General features: G+C 37.3%; 1 protein-coding gene across 3 annotated transcripts in view; it reads left to right on the top strand.

Annotated features, from left to right (window-relative positions):
* Slc12a1 (solute carrier family 12 member 1) overlaps positions 1–15857 on the top strand; it is an 82310-nt gene extending 66453 nt beyond the window's left edge. For all 3 annotated transcript variants that reach the window (XM_076848552.2, XM_076848550.2, XM_076848551.2), the window contains exons 21-26: positions 3095–3226; positions 3408–3519; positions 5948–6034; positions 12477–12612; positions 14621–14688; positions 15722–15857. In XM_076848552.2, coding sequence (XP_076704667.2) covers positions 3095–3226; positions 3408–3519; positions 5948–6034; positions 12477–12612; positions 14621–14688; positions 15722–15857 — 671 coding nt within the window. The remainder of the gene's footprint in view (positions 1–3094; positions 3227–3407; positions 3520–5947; positions 6035–12476; positions 12613–14620; positions 14689–15721) is intronic.
* Positions 15858–27545: the final 11688 nt, after the last annotated feature.

Genomic DNA, 27545 nt, shown 5'->3' on the forward strand with positions numbered 1-27545 from the left:
GTCATTATCAACATGACTAAGTAATTTGTATAATCTTGCTGCAAAGAAATTATTTAAAAATAGTAATATTTGGTCTTTGAATTAAATAGTACTTAAGCAAATTGAGTAACTTAAAATAGAAATGTCTTAATTGAGATGGAAAGGATATAGAAATTTCAGAACCAATACCCAAACTATTTTATATATATCCACCTTACATTGTAGATATTTCAGTGGAATTAAAGTTGGCTTATACAGGTAAATGAGGGACCCACCTAAAACCCTAATTTCAAAAGAGACATTTTTATCACAAATTATGACCATATACTTAGAACTTCACTGATACTGGTTACTATCTGTAGATTTTGGATGAGTGGCAAATTTATCTCTGAGTGTCTGGTTTGTGTCACAGGGACAGAGGACCAAAGGATAAGTGAGATTGTTATAAATTTTATAAATAGTTGATTTAAAAGTCTAATTCTTTTGAAAATAGTTTGCTCTCCAAAACATTGCAGGTTTGAGTTTAATGAGGTCCACAGTGACCTCTGCTGGTAGAAAGTCAGAATTTAACATGCCTTTCTTTTTTTTTTTTTTTTTTAAAGAGAGAGTGAGAGAGGGAGAGAAAGAGAGAATCGTTTTAATATTCATTCCTTAGTATTCTGCAGACACAACATCCCTGTTTGTATGCGGTGCTGAGGATCGAACTCGGGCCGCACACATGCCAGGCGAGCGCGCCACCGCTTGAGCCACATCCCCAGCCCTAACATGCCTTTCTTTATGCACAAATATCTCTCTGGGAGTATCTCCAAGTCAAATAGCAGGATTCAAATTGAGACTTAGCAGGCTCTGGTTCAGATTGAAAATAGCCAACCCTTCAAAGTCAGGCCACCTTCAATCCTGTAAATGGTTTGGTTCTATTTGCTTGTTTTCCTATTATAGCCCAAGGATGAAACTTCATCTGTAATATAACATTTTTATATGTTTACAGAAAATGATGCAAAATATAAATATAATCCCTCCTCAAATACTAGAGGAACTCTTGGATTCCTGGGATATCCCAGGGACATGGAAGCACTTGCTACTTATTACACACACCTTTAAATGACATTTTTCACAAAAACAATGTGTTTGAGTCCAAAGTTGGAGTTCATTAGGATTTTCAGGGTGCAAAAAATTAGAATAAGACTTTTATTGAATGGTAACTACTACTATCTTCTTTCCTTTCCTTTTCTTTTTTCTTTCTTTCTTTTTTTTTTTTTTTTTTTTTTGTACCAGGGATTGAACCCAGGGGCGCTCAACCATTGAGCCACATCCCAGCCCTTTTTATATTTTATTTAAAGATAAAGTCTCACTGAGTTGGTTAGGGCCTCACTAAGTTTTTGAGGCTGGATTTGAACTCATGATCTTCCTGCTTCAGCCTCCTGAACTACTGGGATCACAGGTGTACAGCACTGTGCCCATCTTTCTTTTCTACTATTTGATTTGTTGGTGACAAAAGTAAATTACTCTTTAAATATGCTCTATTAAATGGTGTAGTCTGGAAAAGCAATGGAAAATTCAGACATCAGAGCCAATACTGTCCCCTTTATAATCCTGAGGGGGTAGTGTTGATGTCCTCATTAATGAAAGCAGAACCTGTTATTTACTCTGGAAGCCTGTTTCTACATCATAATACTTGTTTTGGAAAAAAAAAAAATGTACTCTGCTGAAAATCAACATGTCTCAGTGTTCAGAAAAGCAAAATCATAATGTTATGCACTACTTTCGATACCTGAAAGTTCAAACGCAGCTCTCAAGTGGGCCCATTCATTACTCTGGGCTTTAGCTGGCTAACAAATCTTTGGAGTTCTAGATCAAGACCAGGCTTGCCTCTGGGTACTCATAATGACTCCTACGGTTGCTTTGATTTGTATGTAAGAGAGGGCAGAGTTTGGTCCATTCTGCAAATAAATTTACTTTCTGCCTCAGCAGTCCTAGGGATATAGAAACAATATAAGATAATTGCTTCAGAACTGACAGGTCCAAAACATGGAAACAGAAAAACAGAACAAGCATTTTCAGAACCTCTTAGATCCTGGAGGAAGCTCTGACGAGGCTGTCAGGTCTACGCTAAACACTACACTGACACCACCTCTCCACCTCTTTGAAATGGAACAATGAAGTCACAATTTTCAAATACAAGGAAATGAGAAATAGTGTATACAGCATGGCCAAGAAACCCCTACTACCAGTCTCTGGCATACATTCACCGTATCCACGTTAGGACAGAAATTGTATTTCAAAATTGTTTTAAGTATATGTACCCTTAAATGTAACTCAAGTAAGGCTATATTTTCTTTCCATGTTTCCTGGCTTTTTTTCATCTCATTGATAAAGATTCAAATAACTCAAGTGACTTTACCTTAGCTTTACAAGACTCCTTGAAAAGAACACAGAAGAGTAAACCAAGCCAACCATGGAACCAAATAAAGAGTTTAAGATTCACATCATCCCTGGCAAACCTTATAATCCAGAACCTCATGGAATCATCAAAACTGCTTAAATGAATGAATTCTCCAACAAAAGAATATTTCTGATGTCGGTGCATATTTTTAGAACACCCAATCACCACATGTTCTACTTTCAAGTAAATTTGAAAATATTATTTAGTAGATTGATTTAGCAAAGTTGGGGTAGTTTGGTTACTGTATCAAATTATTTAGCACTGACACATATCTAAATCATAATTTCACTCTGAGATAGATTCTAGGGGTCTGAAAATAACCCTCTGCTTTATAATGAAAATTATAATAATTTGTTTTGCTTTTTGTGGTGCTGGGGATTGAACGCAGGGCCTTGTGCATGCAAGGCAAGCACTTTGCCAACTGAGCTATATCCCCAGCCCATGAAAATTATAATCATAAAACCAATATCAACTTTATATTTTACTATGGAAAGTGATTTAAATTGTGGGATTCAACTTTTTCTCTACTCCTTGGAAAATAGAATTCACAATTTATCTGTAAGTATAAAAAAAACAAAAATTTGTGACCTTTCCTCTATTTTCATCAATAGGTTTATTTACAGGTTATTTTGCTTATGTCCTCAAAAGATACCACTCTCTCTTTCATTTCAGACAGCAGCATTAACACAATCCAGTCGATGCATGTGGGAGAGTTCAACCAGAAACTGGTGGAAGCCAGCAGTCAATTTAAAAAGAAACAAGGGAAAGGCACAATGGACGTCTGGTGGTTGTTTGATGATGGAGGTAAAAACTTCCCTAGGGAGCAGAATTCCTTTCTCAAAATATTTAACAAACTGATGGGAAGATATATGAAAATGGTCCCTGTTACAGTAACAGTTTTGAGTTCTCAGAGATTGTAAATTATTTAAGAGCTGTATCATTAGATATACCCATCCTTTCCATCATAATTTATTCTTTATTCCAGGGTTAACACTTCTTATCCCCTACATCTTGACTCTCCGAAAAAAATGGAAAGACTGTAAATTAAGAATCTATGTTGGAGGGAAGATCAATCGCATTGAGGAAGAAAAAATTGCGTAAGTAGTTTACCGCTCACATGTTTGGTCCTTTCAGATATTTATCTGTTAATTCTTTAATTTTAAGAGCTTTAAGTATGCTTGAGGCATAACAGATTTAAAAAAAAAAAGCCATCATGATAGGCCTCATGTTTGATTTTTTGGCCAAAAATTATTTGCATAATTTTTCTAATTACTGTCTTCAAATCCTCTTATGCCCTGCCACAAATGCCTCCAAAAGGGAATTTGGGAGTGTCACTATCTTGAATGTGTATTTTGTTCTGACTAGTAAGTGCATTCAAGAAATTTTATGTGGTACTGGGGATTGAACCCAAAGGCACTTGGCCACTTAGCAAATTCTGCAGTCCCTTTTCATTTTTAATTTTGAGACAGGGTCTCACTGATTTACTCAGGGTCTCACTGAATTGCTGAGGGTAACCTTGAACTTTCAATACTCCTGCCTGGGCCTTCTGAGTTGCTGCCACCACACCCTGCTAAAAAAGGGAAATTCTAAAGGAATGTATGTGCAGGTATTTCTTATGGAAGAATTCAAACCTACTAATTCATGGCAACCAGTCTTAAAACAGTAAGAGAACTAAAAACTTAAAAGAGAACTAAATTGAAAACATACACATGGGTCCTAGCCCCAGCCTTCTACCGAGGAATTGCAAGACTTTGCAACAGTCACTAAACATTATCTGTGTCCCAGTTTCTTGTTTATAGTTTGAAAAAGTTTAATGGATGACTGTTGAAAATCCTCCTAGTTAAAAAAGAAAAGTTCCCACAGTGTCTATTTGCATATTTTCAGTAATTTAGCAACTGAGAGTTGATGTAAGAACCATCTTGCCTGGAACATGGGACCTCTAGTGGAAATCTTGAGCATCATCTTCAGCAGCTTTTGGTCCTTCGTGGCGTGTTTGAGTCCTGGGCCCTGGGACTTCCAGAACTCACAAAATAATGACAGGACATTTATACAGTAATTTTCATATTTTCTTCTCCTTTTTAAAAGGATGTAATTATGATATGCATATGCATTCATATATTAGTGAGTATAAAAATATATTAATATATTTATTTTCAATTAAAACAATGTACATTAATATCACATATTTAATTTTTCTTACAAAATCATGTTAAAATGGAAACTAATATGTCTATAATAATTTATATTTCTTAAAACTTCTAGTACCTTACTGGGACGATTGATAAAATTTGAAGATGGTTTGAGGATTAAAAAGTTATTACATTTTTAAGGTTCAAAAAGTATACTCTGGGGGCTGGGGATGTGGCTCAAGCGGTAGCGCGCTCGCCTGGCATGCGTGCGACCCGGGTTCGATCCTCAGCACCACATACAAAGATGTTGTGTCCGCCGAGATCTAAAAAAAATAAATATTAAAATTAAAAAAAAAAAAAAAAGTATACTCTGGCTGGGTGCAGTGGCACATGCCTGTACTACCAATGGCTCAGGAGGCTGGGGCAGGAGGATTTCGAGCTCAAAGCCAACCTCAAGAAAAAGTAAGGAGCTAAGCAACTCAGTGAGACCCTGTCTCTAGATAAAATACAAAATAGGGCTGAGGATGTGGCTCAATGTTTGAGTGCCCCTGGGTTCACTTCCTGGAACCCCCCTCAAAAATTGTATTCTGGCTAGGGAGGCTGAGGTGGGAGGATCACAGGTTCAAAGCCAGCCTCAGCAATTTAGGGAAGCCCTAAGCAACTTAGCAAGACCTTGTCTCAAATTAAAAAATAAAAAGGGCTGGTGATGTGACTGATGGTTTGAAATTATTTTAAAATAGCAGATAGATGAAAAGGAAGGAAGGAAGGAAAGAAGGGAGGGAGGGAGAGAAGGGGGAGGATGAAGGAGGGGGGAGGGAGGAAGGAAGGAAGGAGGAAGAAGGAAGGAAGGAGAGAAGGAAGGGAGGGAAAAGGATGACAAATCAAATGGGGCTGAATATAAATAAAATCTGGAAGTTCTTTGAACTATCCTTACAACATTTTTGTAACTTTAAAATCATATCAGTTTTCTGAGAGAAAACTACCAGTATATAACTATGCAACATGATAATTATTGGTTTGTCAGTAACTCCTATATTAATTATCAGCAATAGTGGTTAATAAGTATTCAGATTTGCTGTCTTTATTTCAAATAATTAGGGCATATGAACAGATTTGCATTATTTTCCCTAAAAGATGAATACAAAGCTGGACTTGCTCTTTCCAGTGTCTCAGTGTCTGCACCTGCTGGAGTTTCTGTCTGCCTTCAGTGGAATAGCTTGGTCTACACTTAACATGTTCAAAAAGTACTGAAGTGAAAATCAAACCCCAAAAGCCTTGGACAGCTAAGCCGAAATACGACATGATTGCTTTTGATATCTTAACTCAAACACAAAAACTCTTTGATTGAAAATAGTTAAATATGCAATGATGAAGTGTTTTTCTCTTATGTTTTCAGAATGGCTTCTCTTCTGAGCAAATTTAGGATAAAATTTGCAGACATCCATATCATTGGTGACATCAACATTAAGCCAAACAAAGAGAGGTATGAAACATTTAACAGGATCCATTGATTATCCGTGGTACTCTCTCACTCTCTTGTGTGTTGATTATCAAAAGGTAAAAATGTTACCCGTTTACTGCAGTGAATTCTCGATAGGATATAAAAAAGAAGGGCCTTCAAACAATCATGACAGAACTATCAAGTACATTCTAATGGGAAGAAAGGTTTTATGATGAAGGTGAGCCTGATGGGAGAATTATTGAAATACAGGTCAGTCAGTGATTTGGAATTGTCCTTCCTGCTCTTGGTTTCTAAGCTGGCAAAAGTGACAGGAAGCAGAATGTTGTACTATTCTGACCTGAGCAGTTAAGGTGTTTCTTTATTTTAAAGTTACTGATGGGGCCTCTTGGATGAGAAGTGCTGATGGAGTAGTTACAGCTTCTTTGGCACAGTGGACCCTCAAGGGCCATTTTAGCTTTTAGGATTAAAGGTTCAATGCTTATGGAGGGATGGAGGGAAGGGAACTATAAAATTAAAGCATGAAAAGGAAAATATATTGGCTCCAAAATTTTTAAAAAATGAAAATATTGAAAGAATCATTTAAATATTTTCAAAACATGACATCATTTTAACTTTTATTGTCAAATTTATCGACTCTGTTATTGTGTTATCTCAGGCGGTTTTGACAAAATACCATGGGTATGGATTAAACAACACAATTTTATTTCTCACGGTTATGGAAGCTGAGAAATCCAAGATCAAGGTTCTGATTAATTCAGTTCCCATTAAGGCCAATTTCTGTTATGTAGGTGGCCACTTCTCTCTATTTTCTCAAATAGTGAAAAGAAAGAGAATTTGGTCTCTTTCTCTTATAAGGACACTCATCCCATCATAGGGGCCCACCCTCATGACCTCATCTAAACCTAAGAACCTTTCAGAGGTCCCACCTCCAAATGCCATCATCCTCAGGGACAGGGTCTCAAACTATGAAATTTGGTGAAACACATTCAGCCCATAACAATTTGAAAACAATTTGTAGGTTAAACCCTCATAAGAGATCTCAAAGATGCAAAAGGATTGTCCAGAAGTGATAGCCAATGATAAGTTGAATGAACTCCTTCAATTTGTAATTTGATAATTATAAAATGTTTTCAATTATTTATAATCCAAATCATATTTGCTGTTGCATTCAGATGCAGTTTAATACCCTTGATTTAGGGTGGAGTTGAGCTTCTAAAGTTAAGGGGACATGAAGGTTTCAGAATGGTTTGGGTCTCACCGTCCTTTTATTTCCTCTCTTTTCTGTTGATCACCATTTATACTTCCCCTTACAATTCTTTTTTTTTTTTTTTTTTTTTTTTTTTAGAGAGAGAATTTTTTAATATTTATTTCTTAGTTATCAGCGGACACAACATCTTTTGTTTGTATGTGGTGCTGAGGATCGAACCCGAGCCGCATGCATGCCAGGCGAGCGCGCTACCGCTTGAGCCACATCCCTACCCCACCTCTTACAATTCTTGATGAACTGTAATGTCATAGTCCTCATGTCTTCTTGCCGCTTCCTTTTTCTTTAGCTTATTTTTATCCCATATAAACTTAATAACTAACTTAAAATATTCATCTTAAATCTTATTAATTAGATAAACTTGAACTTTGTATTCTTTGAGGGTATTGATGTCTCCTTCAGAGCTATGGGTTAGTTAAAATGGCTTTACGAAATACCTCAACTGTGATAAGAAAGCTAAAATTAACAGGGTTAACTTGGTTATTGCTTTGTAATATTTTCTTCCATTATATGTATTTCTAATGCCTTGTATTTTTTAGTTGTTGATGGACTTTTATTTTATTTATTTGTATGTGGTGCTGAGAATCAAACCCAGTGCCTCATGCATGCTAGGCAAGCATGTTACCACTGAGCCCCAACCCCAGCCCCAATGCCTTGTATTCTTAATTTCTGCAGTTATAAATATTAAGAAAAATTAAAATCACATTTATAATTCTCTTTGGTAAATGGAATCAGAATTCTGATAAGAACTGGATTTTTATACAGTAATCTCTATTCGCCTTCCATCTTTTGTTTGAAGAATTTTAAAATCCTAAGTCATTGCCTCTTAACATTTGCAGTGATATGATCAAAAGGCTCATCTTAGGGCTCTAATTGGTGGAGACACATTCTCTTTCATAACAGAGCAAGTCCACCAGTTCCTTAGCATGTGCCACTTAGTGACATGGTAGACCTCCTCCTGCTCTGCAAGAGGGGGCCTTTTTCTGTTGTATAGAGGGTGGTCACTGTGTCTCCTACCAACATGGGGTTTCCTATAAGCCCTGGCTCAGTGAGTGGTACAAATAGTAACCTACTTCTTATAGCCAAATTCTTCTTACTGTTGTTTATCTTAATAGCTAAGGACTATTCCTGCTTGCTGATTATATTGTTCTTATATTCCTTTGTCTCTTTACCTATCAATCTGATTATCTCTACCCAAGTCCTTATTTCCTTCTCTTTCTTTCATACTCGCCTCTGTCCAGTTGCCGTGATCACCATCCTGCATATTCTTCCTTTCTAAGCTGTCAGCTACTGGGAGTGTTGATGAACTCCTTCCACTAACCAGGTCTCTTCATTCTTTGTGTACCTGTCCAAGTGTGGGCACTCTTAATCCTACTATCCGAGTTTTGTCCCATGCTGTCCTCTTCTCAGAAAGTAAAACTCTGTGGGCAGTGGGAAGAAATTAAGTACTCAGTCATTTTGATTTTTGTCTTGGCATCTAAGTTTGATTTTAGACACCATTTAACTTGATGCTTTTCAATGTCCTCATTATCCCATAAAGAAGAAAATCACTTCCCACGTTTAAGATACAAATGAATTTGTGTTCAAAATTTTGCAGCTTTTTCCTCTCCTATTTCAAGGTCATGAAAAAAATGAATTGACTGAAGTCTATCCTTCCTGAAATAAAAGAATTCTTTCAGTTAATGTACCCTGGATCAAGGGTAAAAGGCCATCCACCAGAAGGGGGTGCTGGAAGAACCATTCTCTTCTCTTCAGCCTTCTGCCATAACTGATGTCATACTACTTTATAAAACAGTCACAATGGCTATTCCAATATATGAGAGTAACCCCATTTATAACAAAGAATGGTCATCGGGTATATCTCACATTTGGCCTGTGATAGCACATCTGGCACGATTATGTTAACTGAAATAAGGCAACTCTTCAGGGTACAGAGAAGGAGATCTCTTTTTCTGGGGTGATACAGAGCTAGGTCCAGGGGCTAAGGCTTGGTGGGTAGAACATTGGCTCACTTTTATCCCTCTTATGGGCCTTCTTGTCCAGGCAGCCCTTATCCACCATCAACAGCTATCCCCTGGTCACTCTTCTTTCTTAGGCACCAGGTGATACAAAATGGGGAAAAGAGTTTGTCTATGATTTCCATTTTGGAGGTTAATGTTAAATGCCCAGAATTTCCATTAGTAAACCCTTCAAATACCCATGGAACATCAATAAGTCTTGGCAGAGGTATTTTGTCATAGACACGTTATCTATAAATATGGTAGGCCAAGGGTGAAAGGGAGTACAAAAGCAGAGTTAACAAGAAAATAATTGAGTGGGAGAAAATGAGGAGCTCTTGCAGATAAATTTCAATTTTTATTGTATAGAGTGAATTAAAAATCATAGACCAAAAAGACAATTATCTGTATATGAAAATCAAAGAGCAACTAGAAGCAATTAACTAGATAATTTAAAGATGTTAGCGTAGTTATAAATAAAAGTATAGTACATTACTTTGAGAGAAGAAATCTTACATGAACTGAGGAGAAAGTTTTATAGAACTAAAAATTTTAAAACTTCCTTTTGAGAGAAAGGATGGGGAATATAGGACAGCTATTAATTCAAAAAATTGAATTAGGGGCTGAGATTGTGGCTAAGTGGTAGAGTGCTCACCTAGTATGTATGAGGCCCTGGGTTTGATCCTCAGCACCACATAAAAATAAATAAAATAAAGATATTGTGTCCAACTACAACTAAAAAATAAATATTTTTTTAAAAATTGAATTAATCATCATTTATATGTAATAATACATGCTACATGGCTTAATTAATTAAAGCATTATATGGAAAATCAGACTTAATCAAAATAGAGACTCAAAATAGTAATCTTGGGTTACCTCAGGATCACCTAGTAAGGAAAATGGAAATGGCCAGTTCTTGAATGAGCATGAGAATGAAGAAATGAAAGAAGAACATGGATAAGGAACAGTAGGAGTTCAAAGAACAGGAATAGGCAAATCCAACTTCTCTATACCCTCCTATTGTGTCACTTGGCACATTTCAATTGCGATTAAAAAAAAACCTCATAGTGACCTAGATGATAGAAAGTATTGTCATACATGACTAAACAATACAAGTATAATTTGATTTTCAGGCTAATCTTGTTCTAGAAGGTAAATTTTGTAATCAAGAACTAATTCTCTTTCGTCTCCTATTCTAGCTTCCATTATGAAGTCATCAAAGTTGATTAAACTTATAAAAGCATGTCTGCCAGTAGCAATCAGGACTACATACTTGCTCATGCATGTTCAGTAGGAAAGAAAGTTTGTCTCTTCCCTGGTTGTTAGAGTCAGGTATGGGGCTGCATTCAGGATGAACCAGCCTAAGCAAGTGAGCCATTCGTGGTAGTCTGCGTAGCATTGGATTCCTATTGGTTCAAGTCTGCTTGAGTTAGGTGTCTTATGTTGGCTAATCACTTTGGCAGAAAGCACAAAATTATGTCAGGGCTGGTTGATCTTGGGGATTAAGTCTTTCCATCCAAATTACAATGGGAAAACATAGTATGAATGCTGAGGAGACAACCACAACTTCCATCTCATCTTTTCTTGGGAAATCATTTTTCTACTGTGTTTTCTAGGATCTAGGCTGAGGTGCAGAGAAACTCTCATCCTGATCAAAATAAGTATATGTAGAGGGACTTCCATTGCTAGCCTTAATCTTGATGATGTTTAGAAAAGTGAATGCCTCTCTTTTACAAAACCCTGTATGCTTCCCAGAGCACTGTCATTCAGATTCTCACTCTGTCACACAGCTCCAAATAACCACTGTCATTCCCCTTCTACAGGCAGGCTTGTCCAGGCCAAGGATAATAATGAAAGAGGTCAAGCAAGTACTGTGTTCCCAGCCCCCCACCTTTCCCTTTTCCTGACAACTGCCAAGGCGCTCTCTAAGGGCATGACACTTTCGGAAATAATATCAAATAAAAGTATTCCAGTTGAAAGAAGAATAGGACACATCAGTCTCACTCCTTCCCTGTCTTCACCTACCTTTCTAAATAAGTCAATACAATAGCAATCTACTGCATTAAGTATCTCTTCAGTCCCTTAACAAAAGCTCCCTAGCAGGGATGGTTTTACTCCTTTGTCATCTCTGTACTTTTATCTGCAAATCCAAAATCAGGCCAACTGATGAGATAATTAAACCCATCACTTCATATTTTAATTTCTTAACCTAACAGCATATGGATTCTAATTATCCTTCATTCCACTGTTACTAAATTATAAGTAAGCTACATTATATAAAACCAAAGAAAATTATTCATACATGAGATCATCTTTAAGTAGCATCCTGAAGAAACTGCTACCATAAATTGTAAGTAAAGCTTATTGTGCTATTGTTTTAAAAATAAATTTTATGAGATTCTTATGTAAGACAAGAATGAGATTTTTTGCACAATTTAAAAAATGTTCTATAGCTCTTAGACACTGCTTCTCGTCTTCTCCTCAATGATTTGTTTTTAAATGCTCTAAAAAGGCCTCAGATTTGTAGACATTACAATGTTATTGATTGTTGTTCTCTCCCTTAACATGTCCCTGAATAATATTCATTTGAAAAACCTCAGACAGCAACATCAAACACCAGGACAAGCGCAGCATCATTTGCAGCAAACATCCAAATTGTTCTAGAACCATTCAACTTGTGAGAGCCCTTGCTCTTCTCTTTGTACCTTCCCAGAACCTCCTCATATGGATGGGAGTTGCCATGTGGACTAAAAGTAAGGTTAGCCCTATCTGAGAATTTCCAGAAAGCCTAGTTCATTCATCTCCTTCATTAATGGACTAATGTCTCCCATGGAGCCTGTCTGATAAGCGGATGGAAACTTATTTATGGGCTAAAATGTCTACCGTGTAACTGTGGTTTTGACTATATTATGTAGAAAATGTATTTGCAGAACAATTACTTCTATGTGCTTGTTCATTAATACTGAAAATCTAATACATAGTAAGGCCTGAAACACATTAAATCCCATCCATGCATAGGGAGGGAGCACTATAACCACGCTTTTACTCACAGTAAATTCCCTGCAAAGATAATTCGTAAAAGATTTGCATGACATTCAGCTCTGATTCCACAGCCAGCCGAACCAGTCATACCTGGAGTATCTGTGAAATAATGAGTTAGTTTCCCACTGTGAAGCCTCCTTTACAATTCCAATTTTAGCTGGAAAGTCTTTGAAGAGATGATTGAACCATATCGTCTCCATGAAAGCTGCAAAGATTTAACAACTGCTGAGAAATTAAAAAGAGAAACTCCATGGAAAATTACAGATGCAGAACTGGATGCCGTCAAGGAAAAGGTAAGGACTTGTCTGCCTTAATTTTTACTTTGCTATCTAACTAGCTGAAAGCCGAAACAGTGGTTGATTTAAAGATCAAGAAGTAATGTATCTTTTACTGAATGGCATTATTCAAGATCCAGGGTTTCTGCATTTGTCTGGTGTTTTTCAATTACATGACTGGACATTAGGATTTAGAAAACTTTTCATTTTTTTCTAGAAAGTAACATTTTTTTAAAAGTTAAGAAAAAACCAAGTCATTGATACATATTGTAAAGTTTCCTTTCAAATTTTATTATTATTAATCTGAAATAATTTAAATAATATTCATGCAATACAGATTAAGGTAAATTGGCCCTTCAACACAATGACAAAGAATTTCAACCTGATGAAGATAGCTGTGAGAAACTAACAAAAGTATCTGAGGAAACTTATGATGCGCTTAGAACAACAAAATGTTGGATCTGGCAAATGTAAAATGAATGTTGTCGAAATCAGCCCTATTAATAATTACTCAGAGGCGGATTGTCTTTAAATATAAGCGTATATTCGATTACACCAATTATAAAACAATGCAAAAAGTGTTGAGTGTGCTGGAGCACCCCAACTAGCATTTAATGCACACTAATTAAACACCATAAGCAAATCACACAATCCTAGAGCAACTTCGAGCCCCAAAATACCTCTCATGCCACGAAACTTCTCTTAGCCAAAGAGCAGATGTTGTTCTTGTCTGGTGGTTCTCTCCAGGCTATGGCTGGACGTCAGGGAATGGTGGAGTCAGGGATGGACAGCAAGGCAGTCAGTCTCCCTGATGTCCTTGGAGCAAAACTCTAATGTGGCAGGACCAGCAATTTAAATAGAGTTCCAAGTTGGTGGTGTATGTTGGTAATTGGTTATACCCAATGAAAGTCAATGTCTGTTGGTTATGTCCAGTGAGGTGATGTAATTGCAGCGGGGCGTGTTCTTTGCGTGTGTCCATGGAGCTGTGCTCCCTATCAACTGTAACCAGTCATTGCTTAGCATGTCTATGGCTAGTGCCCCTTACAGCTCTTTATCAATTGCAAGCAGACATGACTAAGCAGTTCAATGGCTGCTGTTCCTTATGGCCGGCAACCTAGTGAGTCCCAGCATGTCCCAGCATGTCTATGGCAGATGCTCCTTTCAATGTGAAACTGTGAGTTTTCCTAGACAGCCAGCCCATCAGAAGTTACTCTCTTCTGGCCTGAGCTGAGTGAAGTTGGTGATATTGAGGATAATGAAAAGGACATCGATTCGGAATGAGGAATTGATATCTGAATTGGACACTAAGGGAAATGAACCACAAGAACCTCTAAACTACAAAATTGGAATAACCTGTATTTGGAGCTGAGCTTGGAAAAATTAGAGGAAGAAATACCAAAAGTCTTTCAGATTTAGTGAAAGTAATACTGAACAAGAATCATAAATTCTGCATATAATAAACTGTCAGTTCCAAAGCAGTCATACCATCTAATTGAGCAAATCACATGTCTGAGGCTCAGGTTCTAACATATAAAAATAAATATTACTTTCATTACCCCAAAATAGTTGTCCAAGTGAGTTTATTGGTGTTGTTGTTTTTTTTTTTTTTTTTTGAAACCACCCCCCTAAGCTGATCAAATATTCAGAGAACTTAAAGAAAAAGAGAGTAGGAAATAATCTATTTTCTTAAGATATCAAATCGGTAAGAAGCTTCGATCAATTTTCTTTGGCTGAAAATCAGTTCCCCAAAACTTGTCTTCTTTGGGTTATTATCCATGCTGTTTGTTTTTTTCCCCTAAAACTTAATAAGCCACTATAATACAATGATACTCTGGTCTTTTTCTTTATGTTTCTAAAATTTCTCAAGAAATTTTAAAACATCAAATTTAAAATTTTTAATAAACTATTTTTAATAACTTTTTTTAAAATGAAGCTTTTGCTAATCTATGATTTGAGGTAGGAAGATAAATCCTCATTCATAATTTTGTTAGAACTACACACAACAAAATTTGAATGTTGTCCACAGAGTTACCGCCAAGTTCGACTGAATGAACTTTTACAGGAGCACTCAAGAGCTGCCAACCTCATTGTCCTGTAAGTATCATTGTGGGCAGTAAAGAATGGTAGAGAGAAGTTTTAGGTTAAATGAGTTAATAGATCAATTTATAAGCTCATGACTTTTCAGATAAGAAGTTTAAAAAAAAAAAAAAAGTTGGACCATGTAGGATTTTGGACAGTAAAAGATGCTACCCTGAGACCCTGACAACTAAGATCCATGGGCTTTAAAGGGCCTTGCTTAGACTTTGTGCCAGTCATGTTATTCCTATGGGGTCAGGGCACATGCCCACCTAGAACACAGGCTTCCTTCTGGACTATGCTCTAGAAACCTGAGGCTCTGGAATTCCCTAGCAACAGCCACAAGTTGACCACCAGGGCTCAGGCATCTTTCCTGGGTGGGTGTTTCGGAGCCACCGCATGTCCATGGCAGACTCATGGTCCCCTTGCAGTGTGGCAAGAGGCCACAGCAGTTAACAGATGGTTAGTTTTTCCCCTTTTCACTCTTTACCCTTCAGTCTTACAAATGTCAGAAGTGGGCCTACTGATAATATTAATATTAATTTAATTAAAGATTGGTAGCCAAACATGGGGAAACATTCAACTATTTCATTAGTACCTCATGAACTGAGTCCTAGATATAAAAACAAACATCTTTAAGCATGGTCTGGATTGGTGGATGATCCAAGTGATAAGACACTATAGAATGACCTCCTGAACTGGATGGTAGAATTACAATAGCTAGTTTCTAAGCTACCTCCCAAATACATGTTTTAAACTATTGGAGGAAAATAATGTCCACTAGAGGGCATGGATGAGTATGGGTTGATCTTTTCTCTTCAAAGAAAAGTGAAAATTTATACTTTTATTTTGTCTTTTTCAACGTCTACGTCTGTTTTACTGCTTTATAGATATTTGTGTTATCTAAAAAATATCAGTTTAATATCTACATTTGAAAAAATTGGGGGGACATAATAAAATTTTCAGGTCACTGGTTATTAAATAGTTCAGAAACACTAATGACCATCTGTAGTAATTTTTACTTTCGTTTTTATTTTTCTTCTGCTACCAGGAGCCTTCCAGTGGCAAGAAAAGGATCTGTATCGGATTTGTTGTATATGGCTTGGTTGGAAATTCTCACAAAGAATCTCCCTCCTGTCTTACTGGTTAGAGGAAATCACAAAAATGTTCTGACATTTTACTCTTAAAACATGAAAGATGAGGATACATTTTAAATTAATGTATGGATAATTAAGAGACCTGTTTCCATACTTTCTGTTATAAAATCTGATCTATGGATAAACAAACCTCTGGAGACTAGCCTACCAAATTTTACATAAATTTTGTCTTTTTCTTTTCATTATTAGTTAATGAGAGCTCCCTCCACCCCATAAGCCAATGCTACTCCTAGAAAAACATTTTTGTCATTGCTGTTGATGAATAAGAAATTAATCAAATCCATGCTGCCTTATGTTCATGAAAACCACCAATTTGGTTGTAAGCTCCTCTAGGCAAACTTAATCTTTTGTTTCTAATGGTGTTTGCTACTAGGCCCTGGTGCAGGCCTCAGCCCCACAGCAGGTTCTCCATAAATGCTTATTGACAGGCTGGTACAGTGGCCATGGGTGGTTATCAGAGAAAAAGACCAACTGAGTAGGAGGCGTGATTATGCTTGGCCTCCTGAGAGGCTTATGCCTACAAAGAAGATTTAAAAATCAATAACTGGAAACTTTAAGAAGTACTTGAGTCTAAAAATGTTTAAAGTAGTTACCTAAATAAGGTTTATTTAATGTAACAGATAATATACTTAGAGTTATCTGAGTGATCATTGATAACATATGGCTTGAAATTGCTGCTGACTCAAGTGTATTAACTAGATTAGAAGCATATATTCCAATTAAATGAAATATATTCTATTTTTAACATATAAACATTAATTATCCTCCCTGCTAAACATTTTGAAATTTCCATAATGATATTACTTTGCATATTTTCTTCTAATTAAGTGGTTAGTACAGATGAAATCTATAGATGTCTAACTGAAAACTAAGTACCATAAATTTTCAAACCACTATTAACAAATATATTCAGAATTATATATTTAGTTACTTTCTATAGTGATTATATGGACTTAAAGGAATAATTAAAATGTGAGTGGAGAAACTTGCATAATTTGGAGTGTACAATTATTGATTTTTTTTCATTTTTATTAGTGTATCTACAGTATTTAATCACATTGGCAAACCAATAAAAATTGTTTTTCTGATGAATGGTTTGGGTTTTTTCCTGACATATTTTGACTGTTCTGAGAAAACATATGGGGAAAATGAACCTGAAATAAAAGCAGCGTAATTCATTTGCTTTGGCCTAGGTCATGTTTTTACTTTTCCGTCACTAACATCACTGCACGATGGTATATCAGATGTGAGCGTAAACATATCATCAGGGATCTTGCCTGCAGTTGTTCAGTGCTGGAATTCAAGATTAGGGTTGCCAAACCCAGACTTCCTGCTCAAAAGGATGACTGGAGGGAAAAAAAAAAAAAAGAAGAAGGTCAGTAAGGCTTTACAGCTGGGTATCCCTATCACAAATCCAGGGCCATTTCGCTTAGCCCTAAATTAACCCTCTCTTTTGAGTCCTATGTACCTGAAATCTATGAGTAATCAACCAGGTAAAAGGGCCCTGATTCTTCTGGGCCTAACACTTCTCTAAAATCCTTGAGAGGGTCTCTGGGGAAAGGGAGGAGTAATACAGCTTCTGTGGTGGGAAATTCTGGCTGCTGTTTCTTTGCTGAGCTGTTACAGCCTGGGTTCCCCTGGAAACTGACTCTGAGATGCATTTTATCTGTGCATAGTGCCTGGGAACCAACACCTGTGGGAGAAAGAGGGCAGAAGCTGGAAGGGCAGAGAAGGAAAGTGGTGAGCTGCTGCAGGCACAATGACAACCTCACTGGGAGCTCTGGAACTAGAATGTCCCTTTAGAATAGTTCCCAGAAAGGCAGAGGCCACAGGCCTTTGTGCTTCCCCACTGATCAGTCACTCTGGACAAGGGCTCCACACCTAAGGGGCATGGCCTTGGGCAAGGCAACCTGTGAAGCTGAAGCCTGAGAGCTGAAGTCTGCCTGCTGACAGCTCTCCTAGCTTCAGGGGCAACGCATTTTTATGAAACTGGATGGGGGTGAAGGTATATCACCATGTTTGCCAAAGGGGCTATCTCCTTATGATAGTGGTTAAAAAAGAAAATCAGATGGGCCTGACTTCAAATTTTGGTCCCCAATTATCAGCCGTATGACTTTAATTATTTAATTTTCTGAGGACTATTAGCTGGAGGGTGACTGAAGTGACGTCCCTGGGGATCCAGGGACAGGTTAGGTGGCAGGAAGAGAGTGTAAGTTTGGGGATCAAGAGCCACTATATTGGGAATAGGTAAAAGTAGCAGAAAACTGAAAAAAGGGGCTATGCTCAGATAGCAGCAGATTTTTGATAATTGTTAGTGTCCGGCCATCATCCTTTGCTTTACTCAACTCTATTAACCCAACCACCCATCATCTCCAAGTCTGTATTTGAATTTCTAAGCAAGAGGGAATAAGTTCTACAATTGTGTGCAATGTTCAATGTTTCAACTGCTGTCCAACTTTCTCTGTCCCTGCACTTTATATGGTTTCTCATCAACATCCCCTCTCTTTCCTCGTGACTTTTCAAATCTGCAGCACTTTTTCAGTTGGTGATGTTTTTCCCATCCTCACAACACATCCATGGTCATAAAGTCACAAAACTTTCTTACTTACATAAACAGGGCCATGATGGGAGAATTGTCATATGAGTCCTTCCCTTAATATTCAAACTGAGGTCCTGGGTTCAATCCCAGAATTGGAGACAAAGAAAGGAAGGGAGGAATCGAGGGAAAGGATGGAAAAAAAGAAAAAGAATATCTGGGAATTATGGGAGACCAACCTCGTACATGTGACTGAGTTAACTCCCCTGCTGGGTGATGTGGTGTCAGGCACTCATGCTGCTAGACTGCCCTTCCTGTGTCTTCCTGCCTGGGCGTGTCTTGCTACAGCCCCATGGGTGGAGCTATGCTCACCTGTTCCTTTGTAATATAACCCCTTGCCCTGTTTAGGATAGAATCTTCCCTGGAAGTGCCTTGTGTGTGTCCCCTTCTCTTACTGTGCCCTTGGGTGTGGCCTACCCAGGTGTCAGTCAACCTGCTGACAGTGGACATCATGAAGATAGACTCAGCCCCCTAAAACCTTACCCCTTGCTTCATTTGAATAGCTTCTCCTCCATAAAAGGGGTCTCTGTCTCTCTCTTCCTGCAGACCCTTAAGGTCAGAGAAGCCGTCACATCGACCCCAAATAAAAAGGTATTTGTGTCTCTTGTGTGGTTATTTTGCACAGCCCAGTTAGCCCAGTTCAACTGGAGTGACCCCTGAGCCTTTTAGTCATGAGAACAGAAACCCAGCAGGGAATGAAACCAGGGGTTCTGATATTCTAATGATCTGCAAGATTTTAGTACTACTGTTCTAAGCAGTCCCTCCCATTCCTGTGATTTGACTTCCATCATATCTCTCAAATTTATCTTTTGACCTTAGGTCTGTTCTATGTCTCAGGTCCATAAACTTAATCACTGATTTCCTTGGTGTTTCTGCCTGAATGTCCTGACACCCTAAATGCAGGATAACTAGACATTTGCAAAAATATGGGTACGTGTCCATGCATGCACGTGCACACACACACATACACACACACATATACACACACACACACACACATACGCACACATACCCACACACACTGGAGCAAAGGCTTCTCCTTCCCCATTACTTATCAGATCTCCCCTGAAATGACCAAAGACACATAAAAACAGGAAAAAAAATCTGTATCGTGGTCGGAAACTATGGAAGGATGCCATCCATATAATAACATTTTTAGAAACACAATCAAGTTATAGTTTATGTGGGAGGAGATTGGTGGAAGATATCAAAGATCAGGTTATAAGTAATGATCCTGAGGGGGAAAAAAAATTAGGGAATATTTATAGAAGACCCTGGGAGTATGCCACCAATCCCTCCCCCTTTTGAAGCCAGAGGTGAGAACAGAGAGGAGGACAGACTGCAGCACCTCCTGGGGCTCCCTTCTGTGATGAGATACTGAGAGTGCTCAGAAAGAGCTTCCTTGTCGGGATGCCTGGTGTACTTGGTGGATGCTTGAAGCAGATCTGAGTGTTGCAATAGAGCATCTCATGGGTGCCCGTGGCAGCAACACCAGGAAAACAAGCAAACAAAATCATGTGTCAAGTGCAATACCCAAAAAGCATAAAAATTGGAAAGATAATCCAAAAGAGAAAAGTTTTTTGAAAATTCTCATTTAATAAAAAATAAAATCAAACTCTATCTGCAAGCATCATATAAAAACAAATATCAAAATAGCTTAAAAGCCCACATTTGGAAGTGGGGAAGCAAAAAGCTAAAAGCAAAAGTATAACCAAAAATGTATATTAACATTCTAACAAAAAGAATATAATTGACAATATTAATTCCAAAGTTTAAGACTAAAGGAATTAGGAAGGACAGAAGAGTACTATTTTATATTAAAAAACTATATATAGCCATGATGCAAAGCTATAATAACAGTGGAGCTTTATGTAAACAAATAGCATAGTAGTCACATAAATAACACAAGAATTATTGGAAATAAAAGGGGAGTTATATAAAGTCAATTTTCTTAGGAAACAGCTCACTTATATCACCATCTTTGACAGATCAAATATAGGAACAATTTAAACTATATTAAAAAATGGATTTAATGGGTACCATAGTGCTCACCCATAGAAAATACATCATCTTTTAGAAATGTATAGAATGCTTATAGTAACAAATTATATATTAGATAATGAAGAAAAATTCAGTAAATCCCAAAATGCAGAAATAGTATCACATTTTTGTTATAATACAATAAAACTGACATTATTTACAAATCTATAAACAATAATTTCCCAAAAACTCAATGGGGAGAAAAAAATTCTAAATAACTCAGGTCAAAAAAATGCAGTTTTAGACTATTTAGCAAAGAATAACATTGAGAATTCCATATAGTGAAACATTTTACGCTGATAAATAGGACTCAGGAGGTAAATTTACACAATAAATAGATTTATTAATCAATAATAAAATAAAAGTTAACATTCAACTCAAGAATTAAAAACTGCACAAAGTCACTAAAGGAAAACAGAAAGAAGACCTTGAGGAAGAAAAGCAGAGTAATAAAATGAAGAGCTCAAACTCTGGGGTCAGAGAGGAGAGAGAGAGAGAGAGAGATAGGAGTTGAATTTTAGTTCCCCATCTTATGAATAGCAGGATCATTGCTTAGCCTCCTTAAGAATAAGTTTTCTCACATGTGAAATGGGGATTTTAAGAGGGCCTACTCCTTAGGGTTGTTATAAGCATATGATATAATATGTATTAATTGAACACAAATACTTAAATGTTAGCTTTTTTTTTGGTAGCAGGGATTGAACCCAGGGGCACTTAACCACTGAGCCATCTCCCCCAGGTCTTTTTAAAATTTTTCTTTACTTTTTAAAATTTTGAGACATGTCTTACTAAGTTGCTTAGGATTTCACGATCCTCTTTTCTCAGCCTCCCAAGCCACTAGTATTACAGGCGTATACCCAGCTAGACATTTCTTTCATTTTTTCCCCCCCAGAAAAGACAACAGCAGTAAGGATAACAAGTCCACTGTTATTTGTTACTTTTTCTTAAAAAAAATATAAAAACATTGAGATTTATTTTGACATTATTATAAAGACATGAAATTTAAAAAATTCTAAAGGAACAACATCAAATAAACTTTTTAACTTTAAAAAGATAAAAGAATAAAATATGTTACAAGTAAGCAAGGGACTATGGAAACAACTATGGAGAAATATATTCTTAAAAAGTCTAGTCTGATAAATTTTTAGTTCTAAAGAACATATCAATTTCTAGTAAAATATGAATTACTCAATTAACTCAAGAAGAAATACCTGATAAAATCTAATACACCCAGAATAAATGAAGATTGTCAGAGATGCAGTTCCAAAAAGGTATTAACCCAAATAACTTCTTCCAGTTGACTTCTTTAAACATCCAAAGAAAAGATCATTACCATTCTGTGTAAGCCATTGCTGAGCAGGGCAAGAGAAAACCCTTTCTTTCCATTCCTCAGTTATTCTGAAAACTAGCACAAACTTGATTCCAAAATATGACAGACCACAAAAATTGGAAACTGTAAGTCAATTTCTTGTATGAATAAGCATTGAAAAATCTAAAATAAAATACTAGCAACATGATTTTACTAATCAATCACACAATAGAACTTTAGGAATATAGTTTACTGTTTGGAAATCGGTTAATTTAATTTATTACATTTAGTGAGCATGAGTTACCAATTATTTGTTCACGTTGAATTGAATATGTATTTGTAAATGTGTAAAATAACTCCAGATAAATGCATAAGTAAACAGGAAGGATTAACTCTAGAAATGAGTTGGACAAGGTGAATGAAAGGTAAGATAAAGATTTAATTTTTACTATATACCAACAATAACTATTCCAAACTAATATTTTAAAATTTAGATCCATAAATAAACTACTTGCTTACCCAGATGTATTTAATTATTAACTCATAGTTAAAATGGTAATAAACTGTGAAGGTTGTATAATAATAACCTTTAAAAAGTATAATTCGGAGCTGGGGCTATAGCTCAGTGGTAGAGTCCTTGCCTCACACATTCGAGGCCCTGGGTTTGATCCTCAGCACCACATAAAAATAAATAAAGATATTGTGACCATCTACAACTAAAAATAATAATAATAATAATAATGCACTTGAGCCAGGCATGATGGTGCATGCCTATAATCCCAGCAGCTGGGGAGTCTGAGGCAGGAAGATTGCAAGTTCAAAGTCAGTCTCAACAAAAGCAAGGCACTAAGCAACTTGGTAAGACTCTGTTTTTAAAAACAAATACAAAATAGGGCTGGGGATATTGCTCAGTGGTAGAGTTCAATTCCCAATACCCGCCCCTCCAAAAAAAGTATAATATACTTGAAAGTATAAGATATTTCACCAGCATTATTATTCTATTGCACTTATTTATAAAATAAGTAACTAAAATAATCACTGTAAGCATTAAAAAATTTGACCTACTACGGGCTTAGTTTTGTTGTTGTTGTTGTTTTGTTTTGTTGTTTTTCTTTTATTTCTTTTTGGCACTAGGGATTGAATCCAGAGGCCCTGTACCACTGAGCCATATCCCCACCCCTTTTTATGTTTTTATTTTGAGACAGAGTCTCAGCTAAATTTCTGAGACTGGCCTTAAACTTGTGATCCTCCTATTTCAGCCTCCAAAGTCATTGGGATTACAGACATTCACAAGTGTTTTTGATGGTTTTTTTGTTTTTAAACACAAAATTAAAAAAAAAAAAAAAAGCATATGGTGCTCTCTTGGGTAAATAAAGTGATAGAGAAGAGAAATGTTGGATCAGATTTACTTCTTTAGATCTACAAACATTAGGCTTGCATTGTGTTTTTTATTTCCTGAAGCTAAAGAATGGACATATATAATCTGAATAGGTTTTGAGTTTTATTTTCTGTGCCAAACAGAACTCAGAATGGGTATTACCTTCAGTAGGTGGGAATAATAATAAGATGATGATGATGATGATGATGATGATGATGATTGAGTTTGTATGAATCCAGGCTATACAGGTATAGAATGTTCTTTCATCCTTTTGAACATAATTCTCAACTAGGATGTTATATTATCTTTCTATTGTTTCTTAAGAAATCATCACAAACTTGCCAGTTTAAAGCAGCACACATTTATTATTTCACAGTTTCCATAGGTCATAAGTGCAGGCATATCTTAACTGAGTGCTTGGCTCAGGATCTCACTATGGCGTCCTCAACATGTTGGCTGAGGCTGCAGTCTCCTTTGAGGCTCAATGTCCTCTACCAGGCTTAAGTGGTTGGTGGCCGAATTAATTTTCATGCTGCTGTAGAACTCATGGCAGCTTGCTTCTTTTAATACCAGCAGGGAGAAAATCTCTTACCTATAGACCTTAGGTTAAAGGTATCACCTGATTCTGACATGCCACCCTGGTCAATCTCCTATATAATTAAAATTAAATTCAAGTGCTTAAAGATCTTGATTATTATTTGCAAAATCTCTTCATCTCTTTCAGATAAGGAAACCTAATGACATAAGGTGCAGTAGTGCAGGCTTTAATCCCAGCAGCTCAGGAGGCTGAGGTAGGAGGATAGCAAGTTCAAAGCCAGCCTCAGCAACTTAATGAGGCCCTTTCTCAAAATGAAAAATAAAAAATAGAGTGAGAATGTGACTCAGTGGTAGAGATACACTGGGTTCAATCTCCAGTTTAAAAAAAAAAAAAAGGAAAACTAATTATTGGAGTGGCAGTCTACACGGGCAGATGCCGCCCTCTCTAGGGGAGGTGATTCCATAGGGCAAGAAAGTAAGCGTGTAGGAGGCATCCAGGCCATCTTAGAAACCTGCCTTTCACAAATACTATCTCACATTTGTGCATAGCACCTATGAGCTACTAAGAACCATGCTGTAAATCAATTAACAAGCTAGAAATGTTTCATGAAGTATCCAAATAAAAGCTCCATTGTCTATGCACACTAGATAATGCCCATTTGTTGGGAAATCTAGAACCACAAAAATAAATTAATACTGAAAAGGACCTGGGAATCCCCTAGTAGTAGAACAGTATTCTCAGAAGATTTGTGTACAATTCTGGATACAGGGTTTCAGTCAACAGAGTGTTTAATGAGCTGTTAACTAGCAGTAAGTGACACCAGAAACAATGTAGTAAAACATCAAAAGTATTTAAAGGGAATATAGGCTTCAAAAATGCAGCAGTCTGCATCACAAATGGGGAAGGCAAAGATTCAATGTCCTCAACAGAGTTGAAGACATCAGCACTTCGTGAGCAATAAACTGACAGAGAAACTCCATCTTGTTCTGTGCAACCTGGTGAAGAAAGTAAGAATATGTGCAAAACATGCTCAGAAAAGTTCTGTTTCATGTGGCTCACATCAAAGATGGAGATTGGCTAAGATTCAGTTATCTGGCAAATTAATTTATGTGGAATGATTATCTCTATAGTTAAACAGAGTATATAGAGCTCTTGCATAAAACCTAAACAGGGGATTTTTGGATAAGTCGTCCAGATAGGAATGAAGAAAGGAGAACTTCTCAGAGGTCAAGGCTAAAATCCAGGTCATAAATGTCATCACTTCAGAAAACATGACAGGCAATGATGCTTAGTGCTATGAGCCTTCTATTATTCCTGAGCCTGAAAGATATTGCAGCAGAGGGCAGTCTAGGGGCAAAACTAAGCAGTCAACTTTTGAGAGAGAGATGGCTAACTGCCTGGTTGTAGGCTCAGCTATGATCTGGGGCCAAAGCAAAGGCTTCCCTTCTGATGCACTCTTTCCCTGAAGGCAGTGGTTTTTCCCAAGCTCTCAAACTTGGTCCATCTGCTCTTTGGGATGCTGGAGAGATCAAGACAAGAAGACTGGCTTCTTTCCTATTATACACTTCAGTTTTCTGAAATTCCTGTTGTATTTCTGCCCCAAACAAAAAGGTGGTAGAATTATTCTTAGGGAAAGTGAGAAGTTCAGAGAAGTAAGCAATAACAGGTATAGAAAGATACTAAATCATGCCAGCTGCTAACACAGCCAGCTTTGGAGGGAGACAGTTGCCATTCTGTGGTTTCCTAATGCTCATAGGTATGGTTACAAAAAGAGTGGGAGCAGGGAGATTAGTAGCACCAGTAGGAGATGATGCTGGCCCCAGAATATGGGAAGAAAACTAGTTATATTTAGATAAAGAATCAACAGAACTGGATGAACCGGATCTACCTCTGTAAGGGTCATAGTAGAAAACAGAAAGTGCAGAGTAGGCTAATTAGAGAAAAGTTCACGAGAGACTATTTATAAATATCTGGCAAGATTCGAGATATCAAAACTATAAGGGAGAGTACAATGCCCGAAGCAAGTAACAATGCAATGCTTCCCCCATTGTCAACCCGGAAGGGAAAACAGGAGGAGAAAGTCATTTCCAGAGCTTGGAAGAAAGGGCAGCTTTGACAAGGGAAGGGGTCTGCAGTGGAGGGACAGTCGCAGCCAGAGAGTCCCCTGATCTTACCCTCCAGCTCTGATCTCCCACTGGGGGTCTCCATTGTCCAAACCCAAATGGAAAATAAGGGAGCTCATTAACGAAATTCTTAAAAGACAGACTTTCAGGGTGGGGAATAAGGTGCAGAAGGACAAAGAGTAGGTCTACAGGGAAAAAGAAAGATGTGTAGTAGAAATGGTGTGATAATTTCAATTTATTAAAGAAAATACAGAGACTTGAAATTTTGGTGGGGAGGGGGGGTCACTGGGGATTAAACTCAGGGGTGCTTAACCACTCAGCCACATCCCCAGCTCTTTTTACAGATAGAGTCTTGCTGAGTTGCTAAGCACTAAATTGCTGAGGCTGGATTTACACTCACAATCCTCCTGCCTCAACCTTCCAAGCCACTGGGATTACAGGCATGTGCCACCACACCTGGCCAGAGACTTTTATTTTAACATAATTTTCTTCTTCTTTCTCCATGTGTGTGTATGTGTGTGTGTGTGTGTGTGTGTGTGTGTGTGAGAGAGAGAGAGAGAGAGAGAGAGAGAGAGAGAGAGAGAGAGAGAGTTAGTTAGTTACTGGGAATTGAACTCAGGAGTGCTCTACCATTGAACTACATCCCCCCAGCTCTTTTTATTTTTTTAAATGGGGTTTCACTAAATTGCCAACACTGGCCTCAAACTTGCAATCCCTGTGCCTCAGCTTCCCAGGAAGCTGGGATTACAGCATGTATATGGCTACATAATTTCCTTAACACTCAATTTCACTTAGCCTTTGTGTGATGGTCAATCTGAATTGTCAATTTTATGGATGAAGAGATGCCTAATATTAAGAGGCTTCTGGGTGTCTCAGTGAGGGTGTTTCTAAGAATAATTAGCATGTGGGACAGCAAACTGATGTGAAGACCCACTCTAAGTGTGGGTAGCATAGTCCAGTAGTTTGGGGGCTTGGATGGAATAAAAGTTGGAAGAAAAAAGCAGCAGCAGTTCCGTTGGGTCTTTGATTGCTGCTGTGATCACCAGAAGACATCAGACTCCAGCTCCTTCACTCTTGAAAAGCACGCTTTGCCCAGTGACTCTCAAGAGAGTTTACAGGCCTGCAGTCTCCAACTGGAGCTACATCATTGATCCCTCTTGTTCAGAGATTCCAGCTTCTTGTCTGAGCAGCTTCTGGTTCCTCCAGCTCTCCAACTTGCAGACAGCCATTGAGCCATTGTGGGACTATCCAGCTTCTGGTTAGATAAGTCAATCTAATAAATATCTCCCTCTAGAGAACCCTAATAGACATAAAAAAAAAAAAAAAGATCTCTTGCCTTCATGACTTTTCCTTGAACATATACAGCTGCTATTTTTTTCTTAAAGAAATTAGAAAAGAGTGATCAAAGTACTTATAAGGGCTAATGATATTGTCGTCAGTGAAAAAGTTGTTTGGGAAAAAGCATAACATTTGAGGAAATGTTGGCGTGTGAAAACTGGATAACATCCACTTTAGTCTAAAGAGAATTGAGTTTGTGCAGGCTGGTAAGAAAAGGTTGTTTCACAGAATATTGAATCACAATCAACAAAAACCACAGTGAGCCTGATTCATAACTCTCCCTGCATGGATACCCATATCTTACCATTGTTTCAGTTTCCCTTGTTATTTTTCTTTTCTTTTTTGTTATTACTCGGGAACATAATTCAATTTGCATTGCACATTTCCTCACGGAAA

Source organism: Callospermophilus lateralis, chromosome 3, assembly GCF_048772815.1.
Source record: "Callospermophilus lateralis isolate mCalLat2 chromosome 3, mCalLat2.hap1, whole genome shotgun sequence".
Lineage (NCBI taxonomy): Eukaryota > Metazoa > Chordata > Mammalia > Rodentia > Sciuridae > Callospermophilus > Callospermophilus lateralis.